Source organism: Delphinapterus leucas, chromosome 4, assembly GCF_059928025.1.
Source record: "Delphinapterus leucas isolate spDelLeu-1000000601 "Yukka" chromosome 4, BTC_Dleu_Yukka2, whole genome shotgun sequence".
Lineage (NCBI taxonomy): Eukaryota > Metazoa > Chordata > Mammalia > Artiodactyla > Monodontidae > Delphinapterus > Delphinapterus leucas.
Genome location: NC_143132.1, coordinates 127,941,784 through 127,965,062, shown reverse-complemented (window position 1 = coordinate 127,965,062; position 23,279 = coordinate 127,941,784). Strand labels below are relative to the sequence as shown.

Sequence of the window (23,279 nt, the reverse complement as noted above, 5' to 3'; positions counted from 1 at the left end):
TTTCTAACACTAACAAGTAGCTTCAAATAATTTTTAAAATTTCTTGTTCATTTTACTTTATTAGAAAGCAAAACACAATGGTAGTAGAAACTTACAAAATCTAGATGAACAAAAAGAAAACAATTTGAAATCCTACCAACCAAAGATAAGTTCTATCAATGTTTTGGTAGATAGCGTTGTAGTAATTTTATATAGTAATATATATAGTATGTTTTATTTTTATAAATTAATATTGTATTATACACCCTTTCGTGACTTGTTCCTTCTACTAAGTATCATGTATATATTTCCATGTTAAAGTATATAATGAGGTAGTGTCTTATAGTTTAGAAATTATAATTTCCTTAATTTAACTCATAATGCTTTTTAATTTTAGTGTTCCACCCTTATAGTATGTGTCTTGTGTCTGCTTGTTCTCTCCCCACTCTTTTCTTGACCAGGTTAATACGTAATTACGTTATTGTTGACTAATGCCAAAGGAATGTTCTGTTTAACAGCCAGCGGGAGTAATGAACATATTAGGTAGGCTCTGACTCTGATAATGATTCCTGGGAGAACCCCATTAAATATCTTCTGATTTCTAGTCTTGAGTTGATACAGTGCTGTGATTTTTAGTTGTGAATGAAATTATTATACTTTTTCCCTACTCTGTATTAAGTTTGTATTGTTTTAAAAATAGATTAGATCCTAGACATTTCCTGAGAAACAGTTGGGAGTGCCTTGTTAGTATACAGTTTCTACCATAAAATACATACATGTTAAAATGGTACAGCTGCTTTGAGATGTAAATGTTGGTGCAGTTGGCTAGGCTCACTCATTTGTCAAGTGACACAGATGCTGGTGTGACAGCAAATATGATTCAAAATTCTGGTTGAGTAATACTATAAATTACTACCTATCATGAACCTTCTTGAGGTCACTCTTGAATAGTAGGGGTTGTGATTATTAAATGCTGGACTAATGAAAGACCTATTTTATAAATTATATGTGGTTTTATAAATATTTGTGTCTAGATTTTTAGTGGAAGGTTGGCTAGATATAGTTCCAATTCCACCTAACTGCTAATTTTATGACAGCTATTGCCTTTGTTTTTTAGAGCTTAGCTTTCTCATGCAGACTTTTGTGTTGAGATCCATCAGTGTTTATTGCTCATCTGTCTAACGCTGAGATTTGTAGTTAGTGGACCTCAGACTCACTCTTGTATAGAATATGCCGATTAAAAATAGGCTGATTGGGCTTCCTTGGTGGCACAGTGGTTGAGAGTCCGCCTGCTGATGCAGGGGACACGGGTTCATGCCCCGGTCCGGGAAGATTCCACATCCCGTGGAGCGGCTGGGCCCGTGAGCCATGGCCGCTGAGCCTGCGCGTCCAGAGCCTGTGCTCCGCAACGGGAGAGGCCACAACAGTGAGAGGCCCGCGTACCGCAAAAAAAAAAAAAAAGTAGGCTGATTCAGGTTAGATTTCTGTGTATGTCTGAAAGGGGTTGTTCCAAAGAGGAACAGTGACTAGATAATAAACTTTCCTATCTCTGATGAAATAACTTATATCAGTAGTCCCTGGATATCACACCCCTGAAATCTCCAGTTGGCAATGTGGCAGTTTGTCTTGTCAGCTGGGTGGAGGAAATCCAACACTGATTCTTAACCAGTTCAGAATTACTCATAGCCAGTTTAGAATTGCTCATCACCAGTGGCAGGGTAGAAATATCACGCTCTAGGTTATATTGTTCCTAAGCCTTTGTTTCTTGAGAAGTTGATAGTTTGCTTTAAACTTATACTACTGAATTTTTTAGAAATCCATTTATTAATGGCTGTTTAAGAAAGTAGTCCTTTATTTTCATTTTCAGTATCCCATTTTTTCATCAGTGCTCTTGGCCATATATTGTTATCTTTTATTTATTGTCTGCCCAACTAGATTGTGAGTTCTTATAAGCAGTGACTTTGTTTTATGCTTCTTTGGATTCCTACCCACTCCCACAGTGCCTCCTAAAATGTAGTAGATATTCCATAAATCTTAATTATTTGAGAAAAGTAAGTGTTGGCAAATTGAATCTTACTAGCTTTAACTTAGTTTTATTGTTTTAGAATTGTATGATTTCTCTGTCTTTTAATGATACTGTCTCTATACTTATTATCTTCTCTGGAAAAAGCATTCTACATCTTGTAATTTGCTAAATTCAAAATTTCCTAAAACGTAAGTTTTGTCTTTCTTTTTGATTCATGATAATTGAGATAAATATTTGTTGAACTGGGCATAAAATTCTTAAATTTAATACCACGTGTGATATAAGCATTTGACTGCTTATTTTTCAGATTTTGATCTACATTGTTGGTTATTAGTCATTTAACAAGTACTTAATGGAGACAAAGCCATGTGCTAAGGATCACTAGTATTTAGTTAGTGAATAACTAAATATTATGGCTACCATTTGAAAAAGTACATACCTTTAACTAATATTTTATCTGTAAAATAGACTTCTCAGTTTGTAATTTTTTTTTGCATTATAGGGTAAAGTTCACCTTGAATTAAAACTGAATGAACTGATAACAGAAAATGGAACTGTGTGCCAGCAGCTTGTTGTACAGTAAGCATATTTCTTTTACCAAAGTCAACTAGATATAATTCTCTATTTTGTATTCTTTGAATTTTAAGCCAACTCCTTATTTTAAATACTTTAGAAACTTTTTTCAGAAATGAACTCTGCTATGCCATTCCTTTATTAATTTGTTTTCCACTTTATTTTCTCACATCTAGTCTACTCAGATTACGTATGATGAGTCATTAATTCATTCAACCAGTATTTATTTAATGTGTGTTACATGATAGATATAGGATCACAGATAAACGTGTCTAACCACCTAGCAGCAATGAGTTGGAAAAGCTTCCCAGTAGAGGGCCTCTAGAAACTCTAGATATAACACAGCAGAGCATTAGGGACCTTGGGGCTAAAACTAAATGTGTACCTTGAGATTACCAGTATTGATTCTCACCTACTTTGAATTCCTTTTTTCCTCTTTTCTCTCAACTTATTTTTATCACCCCGATTCTAATCTTCTAACTGTTCTGGAAATCTGTTTCAGCCCAATCCTCCACCTTTTCCCTCTCACCCAAACCCTTCCTCTGTGTTGTCAGCAAACAATGGGATATCCCTGACTTCTGAATGTTTTCTCTCTGTCTTAACTGATACATGAATATCCCCTGAAGTACTGTTTCCTCTACTGCCTTCTCAATCTGAGGCTATGTATTCCACCATACCCATATACCTTAGAGCCAGGGAGTAGGGTCAATATTACTCTCCTACTGCTGCTCCAGACTATAATTTATTCTCCTAATTATGAACACCCCAGATCCTTTGAGGTATTCTCTCTCTATATAAATATACATATTGATATTTATGTGCTTATATATACATAAAATACTATATATAATATTACTCAGTTAATTTTTTCTGAACTCTTTTAAAGAAGGTTGCACATATTATAATCCTTAATATATCCGTGTGTATTTCCTAAGAAAAGGGATATTCTCTTAAATATATTTAAATGTACTTTAGTACAGTTATCAAATTCAGGAAATTTAACATTGTTACAATAAAAGTATAATCTGTAGTTTTTATATTTCAATACTTTAATCTACAGTTATAATATTTCACTTTTGTCAACTGTTCCAATAATGTCCTTTAAGACACATTTTTTCTCTCCAAGAAGGGATACAGTTCAAGATTATGTATTACATTCAGTTGTCATGTCTCTAATCTCCTTAACCTGTACTTTTAGCTATTCTTTGTCTTTCATGGAGGTGAGATTTTTTTTTTTGAATTTGCAATATGTTTTTATTTTTTTATTTTATTTTATTTTTTTAACATCTTTATTGGGGTATAATTGCTTTACAATGGTGTGTTAGTTTCTGCTTTATAACAAAGTGAATCAGTTATACATATACATATGTTCCCATATCTCTTCCCTCTTGCGTCTCCCTCCCTCCCACCCTCCCTATCCCACCCATCCAGGCTGTCACAAAGCACCGAGCCAATATCGCTGTGCCATGCGGCTGCTTCCCACTAGCTATCTACCTTACGTTTGTTAGTGTGTATATGTCCATGACTCTCTCTCGCCCTGTGACAGGGAGGTGAGATTTTTGAAGAATACAGGCCAGTTGTTTTTTCACATGTTCCTCAGTTTGGATTTACCTACTAAAAACAGGATTTGTTTACAGTTTTTCCCCCTAGACTGAGAGCATATAGTGAAAGTATTTGGATTACTCTCTGCCCTGCTCAGTTCAGTTATGTTGTACATTTGAAATACAGTTAATTGGATTGATTTGGTTTGCATTTAGTTTAATGTTGTTTTCCCCCATCCTTGTTGGTTTACTTTTATTTTAATGAATATGTAGAATATCAGGATGACTTCAAAAGTCAAAACTATACCAAAAGGCATTACTCAGAGATGTGTTCAGTCCCCTCTCTTTATATCCAGCTCTAGGCAACCATGATCTGATTTCTCTCCTTATAGTTTTTGTCTTTTCCAAAATGTCATATGAACCGGTCTATATAATATATAGTCTCTTGTGTCTTTTACTTAGCATGCTTTTGAGATTCATCCACATTATGTATCAGGAGTTCATCCTTTTTTAGGTATTATTTTCTTTGTTTCTTGCCATAACGTGGTAGATACTGTTGTCCTCGTTTTACAGATGACAAAACGATGCACAGATTGGTTAAATAAGCCCAGGTTCGTACAGGGAGAGTAGAGCCTGGATTTGAACTCTGGCAGTTTCTTTTCTTTTTTTTTTTTTTTTAATTTTGAGATAATCATACATTTGCAAGAAATTGCAAAGTGCAGAGAGGTCCTGTGTACTCTTCACTTAGTTTCCTTCAGTGGTTACATCTTACATAACTATAAATACAGTATAAAAACCAGAAAATTGACATTGTATAGTGACAGGGTATCATTTTATCACATGTGTAGATTTGTGTAACCACCACCACAATCAAGATACAAAACTATTTTATCACTGTAAATATTTCCCTCATGCTACCCCTTTATAGTCACACCCACTCCTTCCCCACCCCCATCCCTAATCTTTTGCAACCTCTAATCTGTCTCCGTATCTAAAATTTTGTCATTTCAAAAATCTTATGTAAATGGACTCTTAATAGTTTGTGACTTTCTGAGATTGGCTTTTTTCCACTCAGATCCAGCCAGTTGTGCACAAGTTTCTTAAAGATTGAATATAGTTGCGTCACTTTTTAAAATCTATTTTGCCAATTTCTGTCTTTTATTTAGTGAATTTATACATTTACTTATAATTATGGATATGTTAGGCTTAAATCCGCCATTTTATTTTTTGTTTTCTGTCCCCTCTATTTTCTTTTTCCTGTGAGTTACTTGAACATTGTTTAGAATTACATTTTGATTTATCTATAGTGTTTTTTTTAATCTATAGTGTATCGCTTTGTATAGTGTTTTTAGTGGTTGCTTTAGGTATTACATTGTACATGTGTAACTTATAGTCTACTGGTGTTGACATTTTACCGGTTAGAATAAAATGTAGAAACCTTACCTTTTAATCCTCCACCATTTGTAATATAATTGTATTAAGTATTTCCTGTGCAACAGTGAAAACCACATCAAAGTGTTATAATTTTTCTTTCAGTTATTAACACAATTTAGAAAAGAAGAGAATTCTAGGTCTATTGTATTTACTCATATTTTTGCTCTTTCCATATTCTTTCCTTCCTGTCATTTCAGGATCCCTTCTTTTATCACTGTCTTTATGTTTAGAGAATTTCCTCTTACCATTTTATTTTAGGATAGGCCTACTGGTGACACATTCTTTTAGTTTTTCTTCATCTGAAAATGTCTTGATTTTTTTCTTGATTCCTGAAGGATATTTTCACTGGATATAGAATTCTTGGTTGATAGTTCTTTTCTTTTTCAGCACATGAAAAATGTACCACTTCCTCTGCCCTCCATGATTTTTTTTTTTTTTTTTTTGGCGGTACGCGGGCCTCTCACTGTTGTGGCCTCTCCCATTGCGGGGCACAGGCTCTGGACGCGCAGGCTCAGCGGCCATGGCTCACGGGCCTAGCCACTCCGCAGCATGTGGGATCTTCCCGGACCGGGGCATGAACCCGTGTCCCCTGCATCGGCAGGCGGACTCTCAACCACTGTGCCACCAGGGAAGCCCAAGCCTCCATGATTTTTGATGAGAAATCCACTATCATTCAAAGTGTTTTTCCTATGCAGGTTTTCCTATGTTTCTCTCTGGATGCTTTCAGGATTTTTTCCTTTGTCTTTAGTTTTCTAAGTTTTAGTTTGACTATAGATTTGTTTGGGTTTATCGTGTCTGATTTTGGCTCAGCTTGAATCTATATGCTTATGTCTTTTGCCATATTGGGAAACTTTTAGCCATTATTTCTTGTTAAATTTATCAGCCCTGCCAGCTTTCTCTCCTCTCCTTTTGAGACTCCAGTGGCATGAATGTTAGATCTGTTATTGTCCCACACATCCCTGAGGCTCTGCCCTTTTTTTTCTGGTCTATTTTCCCTCCGTTGTTCATATTGGGTTATTTCTGTTGTTCTGTCTTTAAAAGCTCACTGGTTTTTTCCTCTGTCCTCTCTATTCTGTTAAACTCAACTATTGAATTATTTTTATGTTGGTTATTGTATTTTTAAGTCCTAAAATTTCCATTTGGTTCTTCTTTATATTTTTATTTCCTTGGTGAGACTTACTGTTTTTTTGCTGAAACTTTCTATTTTTTCATTTATTTCAAACATGTTCATAATTGCTCATTGAATCATTTTTATGGTGGCTGCTTTCACCTTTTTGTCAGATAAGTCCAACGTCCATGTTATCTCAGCCTTGTCATCTGCCAGTTGTCTTTTCTCATTTAAGTTGGAGATTGTCTGGTTTTTCATATGTTGAATGGTTTTCAGTTCTATCCTGGACATTTTGGGTATTATATAATGAGACTCCAGGTCTTGTTTAAATCTTCTCTTTTAGCCAGGCTCCTCTGACCCTCTGCTGGTGGGGGAAGAGGAGTCCCAGTTTCATTACTGTCAGGTAGAGGTAGAAGTCCAGGTTCCTGACTCAACCGCTCCTGATAACCCTGGGGGAAGAATGAGAAGTGTTCCTTGTTACTGCTGAACGAAAGTCATGGTTCACACTCCCCTTAATTCCTTCCTGTTACCACTTTGGGGGGATAGGGAGGAGTACCTTACTGCTGCTCCGCGTGGCCTCCACTGACACCCTGGTCGGGAGGAGTTAGTTACCCTTAGAAAGCGGTGAAAGTCTTACCTTCCCACTCAGCATTCTCTGACACCACCCTGACGTGGAGGGAGAGGAGTGCCTCGTTGGTGCTGGCTGGTGATGGAAATCCAGGCTCCTCATGTGGTCTCTACTGACTCCATGGGAAGAAGGGGCTCATTACAACCTGTCAGAGGTAGAAGTCTAGACTCTCCCCTCAACTTCTGGCCTTTGTTGATGGGGATGAGGGTGGATCCACAGTGTTTCTCAATGGTGTTTGATTGGAGTAGATGGTTATTGCCTAAAAATGGTTTCTATCTTGCTAAGCTGCCCAGTTCCTGGTCCTTTGGCTAGAGAAAGCTGGCTTTTCTTAGGGCATTTTGTTGTCTGCTCCCATTGGTGGGTGTTTCTGGATTGGTAACTTCTCTAGCACTCAGTCTGGGATATATAAAGTGTAAGAAAGCCCAGGGAATTCACTGCTGGGTTCCAATTTCCTTGGGTCCCCAGATCTCTAATTGGCTTGCCTTCTTCTCTTCACCTTTCAGTTTCTTATGTTTGTTTAACATCTAAGGTTTTTAGCAATGCTTAATGGGAAGAAGGAGGTATGCATGTACTCCATCTTGTCCTAGAACTGGAAACCAGTCCATTTCTGTTTACTTACAAATAGTGTTCCTTTGTATGGAATTTGTTTACCTATTCACCAGTTGATGGATATTTGAATTGTTTCCCATTTGAGGCTATTATAAAGAAAACTGCTGTAAATGTTCACAAACAGGTCTGTATGTGGACATATGCTGATCTGCACTCTTTTCTTGCTTCTCTTTTTCACTTAAGCCTCCACTGTCCATATTCACTGTCCATACAGCAACAGAACTCCAGTAGTAGTTTTGTGGAACTTATTGCTGATTTCTCAACTTTAGAGGTATTTGAAGTTTGTGGTATTTTCGTTTTTTTCAGTAATGCTCAAGGCGTTGTTTTATATATTGTTTTCTTTGTGCTCCTTGCTGAACTACAGTTTTGGGGAGCAGTGTGTGGAAAGGTTCATATCCCAGCAGTTGCTATTATTCTCCAGACCTGGAAGCTCCCCACTGTAGCATTTCCTGAACTTCAGTAAGACCTCCATCCGCTAATCTCTACCACATTCTTACCTGCTCCTATTTTTACTTTCTTCTAGGTCTTTTTCTATGATCTGTCGCCATAGTCATTTTCTTACAGTTTCCCTGAACTCCCCTGATCTTCTCTTCCTTTTGTATTTATATCCCTTTTATATGAATGAACTCAACTTCTTCTGTGTTCAGTCTGCACCTGAATAGTGCTGGAGAAAATCACACAGAAAGACTAATTTTACTTTAAATTCATGATCACAAACCTCACTTGGATACTTACAACTATCACAGAGTTTTACTGTGCTTCTCTAATACACCTATGAGATTCTCCATCACTACAGACTGCAAATTGGTCACATCTTCCTGAATCCAAATCTGCAAACCTGTATTGGCCTCCATCTTTCTGTCCTTATGTTTTAGTCGATGAGGTGCTCCTTTTCTTGTTGGGAGTGAATTCTTCCATCTGAACTCTGGATTCTTTCTCTTTCCCCTACAAAGAACTTTGCTCCTTCAGTTATCCCTTCTTCTGTTTCATCAGCTTTACTTGCTCTTTTGGATTGTTCTCACCAGCATGTAAACATGTTCTAGGATCTTCCATTCTAAAAGACATGCCTTCCCAGACCTCATCTCCAGCCCCCTCTCCCAGCTACCATCCCCATTTCTCTGTTCTCCTTTGAATGCAGACTTCTCAAAGTAAGATTGTCTAATAGATATGGGTGTGTGTGTGTGTGTGTATATACTAGCTCTGAGTGTTCACTGAGAAGGCCTGCAAACAGTGTCATCCCAGTAGCAATGAGCATACTTAGCACCCATATCTTGATTTCTAAATACCATTCTCTAGTCAGCACTAGGCACTAGATCTTTTTGTGATGATGAAAATGTTTATGTCTTAACTGTCCAATATGGTGGCCACTAGCTTTGTGTGGCTTATTGAAAACTTGAAATATGACTAGTGCAACTAAAGAGCTAAATTTTAAATTTTGTCTAATTTTAATTAATTATAATTTAAATAGCTAAATGTGGCCAATGGCTACAGTATTAGAACTGCTCTAATAAAAAGAATGTGGAGGAGTTTTGTTTTGTTTTGTTTTGTCTTTTTAGCAGTGACTAGTTTCTGGGTTTGGGCAGAGAAAAGTACAAGATGAGCCCACAGCATCTATGGAATCAGAAAGCAAGGAATTGCTCACAAAATAATGAGGGCATGTGGAAAGGATGTTGAAATCAACTTGAAAGAGCTCCAAATAACCAAATCTGGGACAATTTGATCATCAAAATAAATAATGATAATAATGGATTAAAACCTGTAGAATAAAATAAATATCCATGAGCCAATGCTGATGTAACAATTAAGTAAATACATGGGAGAGAAAGGACTGCTTTTCCTTATTGATGAATATAGGACAAGTGATGGAAATAGAAACGTCACTATTATCAAACACTACAATAATAATTAGTGCAGGGACAAATCATCTAGAGATGCTAAGTAAGTGAGCATAAGTGTAATGACAAACAGCATATATGCATAGTCTCAAAGAATAACCCTATAAGATGTCTGATAAGTACCATCTTAACTGAGTGATCAAAGTTAATGTCACTGATAATGAGACATTCAGTACCTCCTGTTAATTTGCATTGAGAAGGATATCAAGACACATAACCTCAATGTAATCATGAACAGACATCAGACAAGTTCAATTTAAGGAATATTCTACAAAATAACTGGCCAGTACTGGCAAGATCATGGGACAAAGCAGGAAAAGTAAGGAACTGTTTTAGGATGGAGGGGACTAAGGAGACATGACAGCTAAATACAACTTGTTATTTATTATTAACTAACATCGTATCAATGTTAGTTTCCTGCTTCTATAATTCTACTCTGATTACACAAAATGTTAACATCGGGTGATGGGTATACAGGAACTCTGCATATTGTTTAACAACTTTTTGGAAGTAAGAAATTATTTCAAAATAAAAAGTTTTTAAAAAATTGTGTACACCTTATGCATTCAACCCAGATCTTTTTTCTAACTCCAGACTTACATGTCAGCCTACCTTCGATGTCTCACAGCATTGCAAATTTAACACATTTAAAGCTGCAGTATTGATTCTTGTATCTATCCAGCTCCTCCCCATAGCTCAAGCCAGAAATATGGGAGTCACTTAAAATCTTTTCTCCTCTCTCTCCCCCAAGATTGGATCTATTTCTTACTGATTCTATAAAAATTTTTCTTGAATTTTCTAATTTTTCATAATACTTACTGACCTCTCCTTATTTCAAACCACCAATCATTTCTTACCTTGACTATTTCAATAATCTTTTAGCTGGTCTTCCAGTCCGCAATCCATTCTCTTTATAAGCAGCCCAGAGCAGTCTTCTGAAACATAAACTAGATCATGGCAGTCCCCTGCTTAAGCACTTGGTGATTTTTGCAGTGCTTTTAGAATAAAATCCAATCTCCTTACTGTGGCCCATAAGAACCAGTGACCCGGCCTGCCTCTTTGATTTCATTTTGTGGCGTGCTTCCTCTTCATATGCTTGCTGGCCTTCTCTCACTTCTTCAAATGTGACATTACTCTTCCAGCTCAGAGATGTACATTTGCCTTTCCTTTTGCCTGGAATGCCGTTATGCCCATTCTTCTTCTAACTGGTTCATTCTTGTCCTTTAAGTTTCAACTTAAATATCACTTACTCTAAAATAGGGTACCCTGTTCTTTTTCTTCCATAGCACTTGCCAGTATTTCTGATTATTATTATTTTTGATTTATTGATTGTTATCTCTTTCTTCAGGTAGACTCTGTGCTCCATGAGTGCAGGGGCCATGTTTGTCTTATTCACCTCATGGCCCCAGCATCTGGCACTTAATAGGCACTAAATAAATTTTCAAACAATTAAATGACGAAAGGTAACACTGTCTTCTTAAAGGATGAAGAGAAAGTAGCTTGCCTAGAAAAAGTGAGCGTCTTCTTTTTCCCCCCAGAAGGAAAGAATAGTATAGGCAAAAATACGGAGGCAAGAAACAGCATGGTGTTGTGTGTGTGTGTATAATTAAAAGCAGTTTGATGTTGCCTAATATATGAACCTTGAGTCAAAGATTGGTCAGAAATTGGTAAATAGGCTGGAGCTAGATCTTAAGAGCCGCTTATGTACCATCTGACCTTATAAAACTTACATGAGCTTATGGAACTATTGGAAGATTGTAGACCATAGAGTATGGACAGATTTGCATTTTAGAAAGATCAGATTTGTGACAGCAGTAAGTATAGAAAGGTGAATTTGAAGGGTGTTAGGGTGATCCAAGTCAGAGGTGATGGCTTCTGTGCCAGAGCAACAGTTGCAGATGTGAGAAAAGAGGCCAGATGAAGTAATATTTAAAGAGTAGAATCACTGAAACTTACTGATTGATTAGATATAGAAAGTGAGGAGGAAGGAGAATTTAAGTGTGGCTGTAGATTTCTAGATTGTGTTGCTTGGTGGTGGTGGTATACACAATGAAGAGAAAATACGGGAAGAGAAGCTGCTTTAATAAGAGATGGTAATGAGTTGAGTTTTAGCTGCTCTTGAACATCTAGGTAGGGATTTCCATCAGGCATTTAGATATAAAAATCTTTAACTCTGTGGTGAGATCTCATATAGAAATGTATGGTTGATGGTAGTTGTGGCCATAAGAATAGATGTGATAGAAGTAGGCTTAAGGGAGGTTATGTAGCATAAAGAGAGCAGTTGACTGAGAGCAAATCCAGCAGTAGACGTAGAAAAACGTGAGGAAAACATGAAGGAGACAGATAGGTGACATGAGGGAAGTTAGGAGAGTGAGGGTCAAGGAAACCAAGAGAGAAGAGCGTTTCAAGGAGAGAGCGATCAGGAATATTGCATGCAGCTAAGAAGTCCAGTGAGAGGAGCCCTGAAAAATATGGATAGCATTTGGCACTCAGGGGACCTTAATGAGGAGACTGTCCATAGAATGACAAATGCAGAAAAAACTGGGTTTCAGTAGGGTGAGGAGTGAGTGGGGAGGTCAAGAAATTTGGAGAGAAAAACAGAAAAATTAGATAGGTACAGAGTGACTTGAAGTCCAGGCAGTGATCTTTATATTAGAGAAACAGGCTGAGGGAAAGAACCTGAGGAGAGAAACTTGAGACAAATTGAATATATGGTTGTTGCTACTATATGGAAATTTAAAAAATTGTTTTGTATCCTGTAACCTTCTTACATTCACTTATTAGTTCTACTAGCTTTTTAAAAATAGATTCCATTGAATTTGTACATAGACAATTGTGTCCTCTATGAATAGAGTTTTACTTCTTCCTTTTCAGTCTGGATACCTTTTATTTGTGCTTCTTACCTTATTGTACTGGCCAGAACCTCCAGTACGATGTTGAATAGAAGTTGTGAGAGCAGACATCCTTGTCTTATTCCTTATCTTAGGGGGAAAACCTTCAGTTTTTTACCAGTAAGTACAATGTTAGCCATCCTTCATCAGGTTGAGAAAGTTCCCTTTTGTTCCTAGTTTGCTGAGAATTTTTATCAGGGATGGATATTCAAACGATCTTATGCTTTTTTTTGTTTTCATCTGTTAATATGGTGAATCTTGTTGATTGATTTTTGAATGTTAAGCCAGCGTCCACTTGGTCATGTTGTGTTAATATTGTCATGTATTGCTGGCTTTGATTTGCTGAAATTTTGTTAAGGATTTTTGCATCTCTGTTCATGAAGGATATTGGTCTGTACTTTTCTTTTCTTGTAATGTCTTTGTCTGGTTTTGGAATCAGGATATTAATGGTCTCTTTGAATGAATTAGGAAGTATTTTCTCCTCTTCGATTTTCTGAGTTTCTATAGAATTGATGTAATTTATTTTTTATATGATTAATATTTGAATTCACAAGTGAAGCCATCTGGGCCTGGAATGTTTTTGTTTTGTTTTTTGTTGGAAAGGTTTTTAACCAGGAATTCAATTTCTTTAATAGATACATAATTATTCAAAAAAAATTTTTTTTTAGTAATTTTGGTAGTTTGTATCTTTCAGGGAATTTGACCATTCAATCTGAGTTGTACAATTCTTTGTATAAAGTTGTTCAGTTATTCCTTTTTATCCCTTTAATATGTGTAGACTTCATGGTGATATCCTAATGTTGGTAATTTGTGTCTTCACTCTTTTTTTCCTTATCATTGTAGCTAGAAGTTTATCAATTTTAATGACCTTCTTAAAGAAATGGCTTTTGATTTTATTGTTTTTATATATTTTCTGTTTTCTCTTTTATTGATTTTCACTTTTATTATTTCTATTTATTTTGGGTTTAACTTGCTCTTCTTTTTAAAGTTTCTTTTGATTGAAGCTGAGGTCAGTGATTGGAAATCTTTCTTTCCTTAGTGCTATCCATTTTCATCTAAGTACTACTTTAGCTGGATCCCACAAATTTTGATATACTGAGTTTTCATTTTCATTCATTTAAAAATACTTCATAATTTTTCTTTTATTTTTTGACCCATGGGATTATTTAGAGGTAAGTTAATTTTGTTTCCAAATATTTGAGGATTTTCCAGATACCTTTTTGTTGCTGTTTTCTCATTTAATTCCACTGTTGTCAACATATTTTGTATGATCTGAATACTTTAAAGTTTACCAAAACTTATTTTTTGTCCCCAAAATATAGTTTATATTGGTACATGTTTTGTGTGCATTTGAAGAGTGTTTTCTGCTTTTGGTAGATACACTGTTTTTTATAAATGTTAATTATGTTAGGTTGGTTGACAGTATTGTTTAAACTTTCATTCTTAATTGCTTTATTGGGTGTTGAAATCGCCAACTATTTGTGGATTTGTCAGTTTCTCCCTGCAGTTCTATCAGTTTTTGCTTCATTTGTTTTACAGCTATAATAGGAACTTAACATTTAGGATTTTTATGTCTGCTTGATAATTTGAACTCATTATTATAAAGTAACCCTCTTTGTTCTAATATTGGTAATATTCTTTGTTGCAAAATCTGCTTTGATATTAATATAGCCACTCTGGCTGCCTGGCTGGCTGGTTTACTTGCCTTCTTCCTTTTTTTCATGTTTCTTAATTTAATATTACAAGATTTTTAATCTAACTTTGATTTTATACTGGTATCTCTTTCCTCTAACATTGAAAATCTTAATCCCTAACTTTACATAAATACTTAACAACATAATTATTTATTTACATTATCTTCGAAGATATAGACAATAGATTCAAAATAATAATACCAGTATTACCACTGATAATTAGGTTACTGAATGAAGTTTTAGAGGTCTTACTGCTGTTTGTTCTAAGAATATAGAATATATCACTAAGGATATAGAATCAAATACTGTGCTCTAGTCCTTTGAACTAATTCCCTTTTTTTTTTTTTAGTGGTTTCTCAGGTTTGTTTTTGTTTACTTTTTAAGGGTTATTTCTTAAGTTTAATCTCACTTTTGAAATGTAAAAGTTGTCTATGTTGCCAAACTCAAAACTATATAAAGGTATCTTCGAACAAGTCCATTCCCAGTCCTCTACCCTACTAATTCCTATATTTAAAAGTTTTGGCCTTTCTTTCCAGTATTTTTACAAGTATAAGCAAATAAATATATGCACATGTATAAATAAAAATTAGAATATATTCATGTTTCTCACTCCATTCTTACACAGTATAGAGTTCTGTAACTTCCTCTTTTTTCAGTTAAGAATATATCCTGAAGATCATTCCATATCAGAGTAATTAGGGACTAGAGATTTACCTCATTCTTTTGACAACTACATAGAATTCCATCCTATAGATACTATAATTCATTCAGCTAGACCCTTGCTAATGGACATTTGGTTTGTCATTACCCATTAAATCAGCTTTCTTTTAATTAGTATTAGTATGGTTTATATTTTTCCACTTTCTTTACTTTTAACTTAATTTTATCTTATATTTAAAGGAGTCTTAAAGTCAGTGTATAATTTTTTTTGTCCAATCTGAAAATCTCTCCTTTTTAGTTGGCATGCTTAGGCCATTTACATATCTATGTAATGCGTCTGTTACTCTGTCTTCATGTTTACTAATCTTTTCTTCTGCCGTATCTAATCTTCTGTTAATGCCACTCAGTGTGTTTTTCATGTCAAACCTTGTAGACTTTCAAAATGTAATGTCTTCTGTGTCTCTACCAAACATATGAAATATAGTTATAACTTTTTTCATGTCCTTGTCTACTAATTCTATCAACTGTGTCATTTTTGGATCTGTTACTATTGATTTGTTTTTCTTTTTGATCATGGGTTGTATTTTCTTGATTCTTTGTGTTCCTGGTTATTTTCTATTGGATGCTAGATATTGTGAAGTTGCTGGATATTTTTGTATTCCTATGAATATACTTGAAGACTTAGTTACTTGGAAATAGTTTGGTTCATTTGTGGTTTGCTTATAAGCTTTGTTAGATGGAACAAGAGTGGCCTTTAGTCTGGGGCTAATATTTTCCCACTACTGAGGCAGCACCCATAATTACCAGCTTTTTACTGTGGCCCGTGGGATCTCTTGCTAGTCATTTGTGGGCTTCTGGAATTGTTCTCTCTGCTCTTTTCTAATGGTTCTTTCCCCAGCCTCAGATAGTTTCCTCACATGTATATGTTTATCAGCACTCAGCTGGAGACTCCGGGTATGGGTGGGTCGGGGGGCCAGTTCTTTTGTAGCTCTCTGGAGGTTTCTTTCTCTCTGTGCAGCTTTCCTGAGCTGCTGATACTACCCTTTTTTTTTTTTTTTTTAAGTGTTTGAGGTGGGAGGATAAATCTGTTCCCTGTTACTCCCTGTACTATGTACTCCTGTATGTAGAACTTAATATTTGTCTTTTAGTTAAAAAAAAAAAAAATCCAAGGAAAACAATCAGATCATTTTGTATTATAAACAAGTTTGGACTAAACTTATTTTCCTTTGTAATTCCTAAAAAATGTGTCAATATCAAATACATTATGTGTCACATATAAATAAAATACAAGATAATTTAGCATACTAAGGTTATTTTAACATTCGTTTTCTGCTTATCCATGGTTTATGACGTGAAATTTCTTAATTTACCAACTAGAAGAATAGTTGTATCCTAGGTAATTAGGAAAATTATTTCATAACATATGTAGCAAATAAAATAATATGTATTTAATAATACTACTTGTGTGTTAGAAAACCCAATTTTTATACTTAGATTTAAAAATTAAGAGTACTTCTGATTTTTTTTATAGACTCACACTTTTGGACTATGGGTATTGTTTTTCTGGTTTGTGGGTATTCTTATAGAAGTGTTTGTATACTGAACAGCATTTTTCTCTTTTTTTAAATAAATTTATTTATTTAATTTATTCATTATTTTTCGCTGCGTTGGGTCTTCATTGCTGTTCATGGGCTTTCTCTAGTTGCAGCGAGCGGGGGCTACTCTTCATTGCGGTGAGTGGGCTTCTCATTGCAGTGGCTTCTCTTGTTGAAGAGCATGGGCTCTAGGCACGTGGGCTTCAGTAGTTGCAGCACGCAGGCTCAGTAGTTGTGGCCTGCGGGCTTAGTTGCTCCGCGGCATGTGGGATCTTCCCGGACCAGGGCTCACACCCGTGTCCCCTGCATTGGCAGGCAGGCTCTTAACCACTGCGCCACCAGGGAAGTCCCCATTATTCTCATTTTTTTTTTAATTTTATTTTAAAACATATATTTATTTATTTGTTTGTTTGTTTTTGGCTGTGTTGTGTCTTTGTTGCAGTGCACGGGCTTCTCATTGCGTTGGCTTCTCTTGTTGCGGAGCACGGGCTCTAGGTGCGCAGGCTTAAGCAGTTGTGGCACGCGGGCTTGAGTAGTTGTGGCACGCGGGCTCAGTAGTTGTGGTTCGTGGGCTCTAGAGTGCAGGCTCAGTAGTTGTGGCACACAGGCTTAGTTGCTCTGCGGCATCTTCCCGGACCAGGGCTCGATCCCGTGTCCCCGGCGCTGGCAGGCGGATTTTTAACCACTGTGCAACCAGGGAAGTCCTCTCAGTGTTTTTATACCTCATAAAATTGTAGTGAATTTTTATGATTAAGATTTTACACAATGAGTGTTTACATGAGATAAATTTGGTATTAGAAGGAAAGTAATACACTATATTCAGGCACAGTGGGACTATAGGAGGACTTAAATTTTAGAAATGGGGTTAGGAAAGTAGAAGTTGAGTCTCGGCCCACTTCTTACAAGTTGTATTACCTCTTTAGCCTTATTTTGTTACTTTCTCACGTAAGCTTTTTGAGCCTTACTTTCTTCTTTAAAAATGCATGATGATACCCTTCTTCAAGGCAGTTGTGAGAGTTTGATGCATTTTGTGAAAATAAATAGTAAACTGCACATACTATATCAAAATGGGTATCATTTTGAGGTTTAGCCTGAGAAGTGTAAATTTCAAGCAGTATGTACAGTGGGAAAATTTGACTGTACCCAGGCCTGACATCAATAATCAGAATTGTTATCTTGGCCTGTACTTTCTTCGGTTAGTTTCAGAAATTTTTTAAATTTGATTTTTAATACCCAATTTAATAGAAATGAGTCATATTATCATTTCTTTCTTTACTCGGCAGCACACCATTTGCACCTCACCCACGTATATGATCTGTGGGTTGTGGAGAGAAATTAGGATGTTGCTCAATAGCCCATATCTTTCAACAAAGAATACTTTTCACTAACACTCATGAGTTTCTTGTAGGCACTGGGAAATGCACACCCTTAGATGCTAAACTAAATTCGTGAACTCAATAAAGAGAAAATTTGAGGAGCAGGTCATTAAGTCAGATTCTGTGTTCTCTGTAAATACCAATGACTGTTGTCACGGAGTGGATGAGATGACCTTGGTTTTTTTGGTCTAAAGCTTTTTCTACAGAATGATGCAGGAGCTGTTACTGAGAGTCAGAATAAGAGGCTGCAGAACTGTATGTGGCTTGCCCTTTATTTATGAATCAGATTTTAAGTGGAAACCACAGTTGTTTCCTTGTTTCTCATTCATGCTTTAGCAGAGGATATGATGCCACAGATTTGACTTGGTTTGTAGTGTCTCCTTTAAGGTTCACACAGCTTTCTTTTCCTTTTTAGAAGCCACAGTAGTTTTAATGTTATTATCAAACCACAGCGTGTACCTTGTTGGATAGACCTTGTGTATATCCAAATATTATTTGGTAGTCTCAGTACTGACTGTGGTGGTTTAGTCCTATTTGGAAATACAGCAAAAGTAAATAAATGCATATGTACATATGTTTGGGTAGGTGGTATATAGGCATACAACTTCAGACATGTGGAAAACAATTTTAACCCTTTGAATGTATTAATTCGTATTTAAAGATAATGTTTTAGGTTGTTTAACTTGAATATAAATGTTTTATATTGTTTAACTTGAATATAATAACGTTAATTTTTCTTTATTCTTCCTTAGTGTCAAGGCATGCCATGGGTTGCCTCTCATAAATGGACAAAGCTGTGACCCTTATGCAACAGTTTCTCTTGTGGGCCCTTCTAGGTAATGCTTATTGAATTAGTATTAGATTTTTAAGTTTTAAAGTTTAACAATTACAAAATTAAAGTTCTAAGAGAACTTGCTGAATAGCTATTTATGACACAAAGTAACGAATGCTTTGAAAGAAAAATCTTCAGTTAGTTCTGTTATTCACTTGCAAACAACCAACTCCTATTTTTATGAAAGAAAATGAGTGCCGTTTCAAACCTGCCAGACTCTTAGGCTATGGGGAGCAACCTGTGTTTTATAGTAGTTAAAATGCACTTTAAAACATAAACCTGGCCTTCACTTATCATCAGCCTTCCTAGTTTCAAATGCCTTAGATCTTACTGCAGGTAGAATCCTGTTTTAATAAACGCTAGCTCAAAATAGCAAAGGAATTTCTGTATTTTTATCTGGAAAACAACTCAGGACTAAAAATACCTTTTTTCCCATGGCATCTGTGCTGTACAGAGAGAATTCCAAGCCGTAGACAAACTGCTGAAGCACCAGAACATGGTGAAGTGCACTGTATCATTGATTTTAATTACTTATGATAATTTATGGAAAATCTATCACACTTTGTAGTATTTTCTGTTTTATAATTTCATTATGGTTTCTTTCAGAGCCTGACTAGTCTGAAATTTGTCTACAACTTGAAGGTTTAGAGTCAGGAAACAAAGAGCATACTATTCCCTCTACACAAGCACATGTATATACACATAGACATGCACTTCTTCTTCCCAACCCCAAGCTATGTATTCTTATTTTTTAGAAAATCACCAGTAAGTCACTTTGAAAAATGTATTTGTCCCTATGTATGTAAAGCACCATGCCTGGTACTTATTGGGTTCTCAAACAATAGTATCCTATTATTATTATAGATGGTTTTATATTTAAAAATATAAACCTGACCTGTTTGCTAAAAGCAGATACTCAATCCTATAACATTCATACTATCAGAGGAATTGAGTTTTGTGTGTTAAAAATGTTTAATCTAGTCGAGCTGTTTTTGGTTTTGGTTTTTGTTTATAATCAATACCTGAGAGATTCTTTAGTGTAATTGCTTAGTAATGTACAGATAGAAATTATTTGGCTTGTGAATTTGTTTTAAAAAGTCACTGTTGGTTTTGATATTGTACTGTCATTTGGAGGATGCTACCATTGGCGGAGGCTGGGGAAAGGTTACATGGGACTTCCCTGTACATTTCTTTGCAACCTCCTGTCAATCTGTAATTATTTCAAAATTAAAAGTTTTTTTAAAAAACCACATTGTGGCTGAAGCCCAAGAAGTAAACTAAGAATGCTTTTCGTGTTCCTCTGGTATTTTTCAGCATAGATAAAGGTACTCTGAATCTCATTGTCTTCCTTCTACCATTTATTTCGAGTTGCTTGTATAACCGAATGTGTTATTAAAAACCCCTGAAGTAAGCTTGGCATCAATCTAGTATAGCCATAGAATAGTAAAATCTTGGCATATATCAGATATACAAAATTTGTGTATTCTTTGATTTGAAGTTTTAGAGACACCTCAGTTTTCTTCCCCCAAGTAATATTTAAAGCTCCTGCCTTCCCCGAGTCATCTTAACAGTTAAACAGAAAGAGGTCAGGCTCCCCGGTTGGAAATAGCATGTTTTATAATTGTGTACTATTAAGTTCTACAAGGTAAAACTCTACCACATTGGAACAGGAATGACCAAAAGAAGACAAAAGTAAAGAAGAAAACAAGCAATCCGCAGTTTAATGAAATCTTTTATTTTGAGGTAACATTTTGTTTTATTTAAATGTTAACATTGAATATTGAATGCTGATTTACTTCTTTTTTTCAAATTCTGGCCATAGTCATAATTTTATTAACTAATGCAACTAAGCATTTCTAAGCAGTAGAACCACAGTGTAACACAGTAGAGGCCCAGTGCATAAAACAAATAACGGCAGAGCTGTGATTGATTTGAGGATGGGGAAGTCTAGGACCACACCTGCTCTTCAGTCATCCTCAATATCACAACCCCCTTCACACAGAACCCTACCTTATCCAGCCCCTGACCTAACATGCAGTGGCCCCAGGACTCTTCTGCAGAATATTATTTGAAAACCACTAGTTGAATAAGTACAATATCACTTGGTAGATCTGGGTTCTGGTCCCAGTTGAGTTTGAACAAATCACTACATGGGAGACTCAAATTTCTTATCTTGTGAAAGGATAATTTTGTAAGAGAAAACAGTAGCATCCCTACCTAACTCAGCGTTTTTAGGAGGTTCAAATGTGAAAATGCTTCGAGACTATAAAGTATTATATGATTAAGGCCTTATTATTAAGTTCTTTTTAGCTAAATCACTCTATGGACACATGCTTATTTTCTTAGAGAACTTCAGCTGCCTTGAAGTTGCCCAAAATAAAGTGCTTTGGAGTTCTCTACTGTGGAGCATTTGTTAAATAAATCCTTTTTCATATTATTAGAAACTATAGGAAAAAAACAAAAATAATCAAACTGTATTCTAAAAGATTGTGTTCTACCCACAGAATATGTTGCAGTTGAGATTACCATGTAGGGAAGATTTGAAAAAAAGAGTTACATTTTGTGCTTTTCCTTCTTTTTGTGTGTGTTTTTCTTGATGTTTCAAAGTGAAAAGAGCGAGGGCACATCTAGCCGTGCCTGTTTACTGTACTTTAATAAGGGAACACAGTTGAAGAAATGCCAAGATTGAAGTAGGAGGAATTGTGGGGGGTGGAGGCAAGGAAGAAAGAAAACAAGAAAGTGCGCCAGTGTGAGACGCCCCATTTCCCGGCTCAGGACTTGCTCAGTTCAGTTGTTCTGTACTTACAAATGGCTGTTACATCTAGCCTGGAGAAAACCAAGAAGGGGCGACTTGCAGCAGCAAGCAGATGGTCCTTTGACAGTCAAGACCTGACCTCTTTGCTATATGCAAGCATACATATTAGGCCTTGAACCATTCATTCAAAGGGCCCTTTGTTGAGTTGATTATAAAGATAAAAGTCCAATCTCTGTGCTCTAGTGAGAGCAGGAGACCCAAAGCGTACATGTGTGTGCATACACTCAGCAGTAAAATGCGGTAGTAGATACTGGGTAGCTCTGCTCTAGGTGAGTTAAGCCAGAGGAAAGAGTATTAGAGAAGGAACATTTTGAGCAGAGACATAGAGACAGAAAAGCAGAAAGTTAGGTCCAAAGAGTAGCGAGTAGTGATTTGACTAAAAGGGAATAATGGGAACTAAGCTTAAAAAGATAAGAGTAGGACCAACTAATGAAAGGCCTTGAGAGCCAGGCTGAAGTGCTGTGTTAGCCATTGAATGTTTTTGAACCTGGAAGTAATGAGTAATGCACTGTTTTGGGAAGAATTAACCATGATCTGTGGGCCAGATGGCTGAGAGAGAGAACAGAGATCAAGAGACTGTTGTAGCTTAGGTGTTTTTTTAAAAAAGGAAAAAGCAGAAAGGGGGGGCTCTGATTCAAGAGAAGTAATATGGAAATAAGAGGAAGAGATGGATGAGAAAGAAACTGCAGATGGCGAGATAACAAATTGGTTATAGAAGAAGAGAGAAAATGAGGAGTCAAATGTTGTCTTCATGATTTCAAATCTGGAAAAATAGAAAAGTTAAGAAGGAAAACATAAGTGGTTCTGTTTGGGGCATAATGAGCTTGGACTCAGATATGTAAAATCCTCCCATAGGAAGTTCATGACTGTGATGGGTGATGGTTGTAGATAAAGAATCAGGAATTGCTTACAGCAAGTCAGGAAAGAAAGCCAAAGGAGTAGAGGTATACAATAAAGGAAAAAAGTGAAGAAGGTTAGTTCTGCCACATATTATGTATTCGACTTTGAGTATGTCTCTTAATTTCTGTACTTCAGCTTCCTCATTTTCAAGATGAGGATAATAAATCTAGCCCTGCCTGCTTCAGGGCAGTGTTCTGATGAATAAAAGAGATAATGGATGTGAAAGCACTTTGTACAGCACTATGCAGTACGTATGTAGAGCAAAATAAAATATAAAACCCTGGAGAAAACCCATATTTATAGGTTCTGAGGAAGAAGTACCAGAGGAAGAAGCAAAGAGAGCAGAAGGTAGCCAGGATAGTGCTGGGTAAACTCAAAAGACCAGAGTAGCTCTGGGAAAAGGGAGTATAGTTGTATGGTCACTTGTCCAGATAAAGAGGTCAAGGAAGGTGAGAGCTAAGAATTTCATCATCAGACTTGATGATTAAGAGAGGGGTTTGGGGAGGGTGATCTGTGAGGAAGCCGGATTATAAGGAGTTACTGTAGTGAGTAACTAGTGAGTGGGTGGTGAGGAAGTGGAGGCTGTAAGGATGGGTGACAGTTTTGAGATATTTGTCTGTGAAAGGAAAGAGATAGGAAGACCATAATTTAAGGGGAGAATTTTTCTTAGACTTGAATGAGGTGAACAGTCTGGTCAAGAAAGCTGTAATTAAAATAGATCGA

At 36.1% G+C, this 23,279-nt stretch overlaps 1 protein-coding gene across 4 annotated transcripts in view; it reads left to right on the top strand.

Annotated features, from left to right (window-relative positions):
• The window catches only part of RASA2 (RAS p21 protein activator 2), a 117,587-nt gene that overhangs the window by 44,733 nt on the left and 49,575 nt on the right, over positions 1-23,279 (top strand). For all 4 annotated transcript variants that reach the window (XM_089911061.1, XM_022582642.2, XM_022582641.2 and 1 more), the window contains 3 exons: positions 2,508-2,584; positions 18,762-18,845; positions 20,512-20,584. In XM_089911061.1, the coding sequence (XP_089767187.1) occupies positions 2,508-2,584; positions 18,762-18,845; positions 20,512-20,584 (234 nt within the window). The remainder of the gene's footprint in view (positions 1-2,507; positions 2,585-18,761; positions 18,846-20,511; positions 20,585-23,279) is intronic.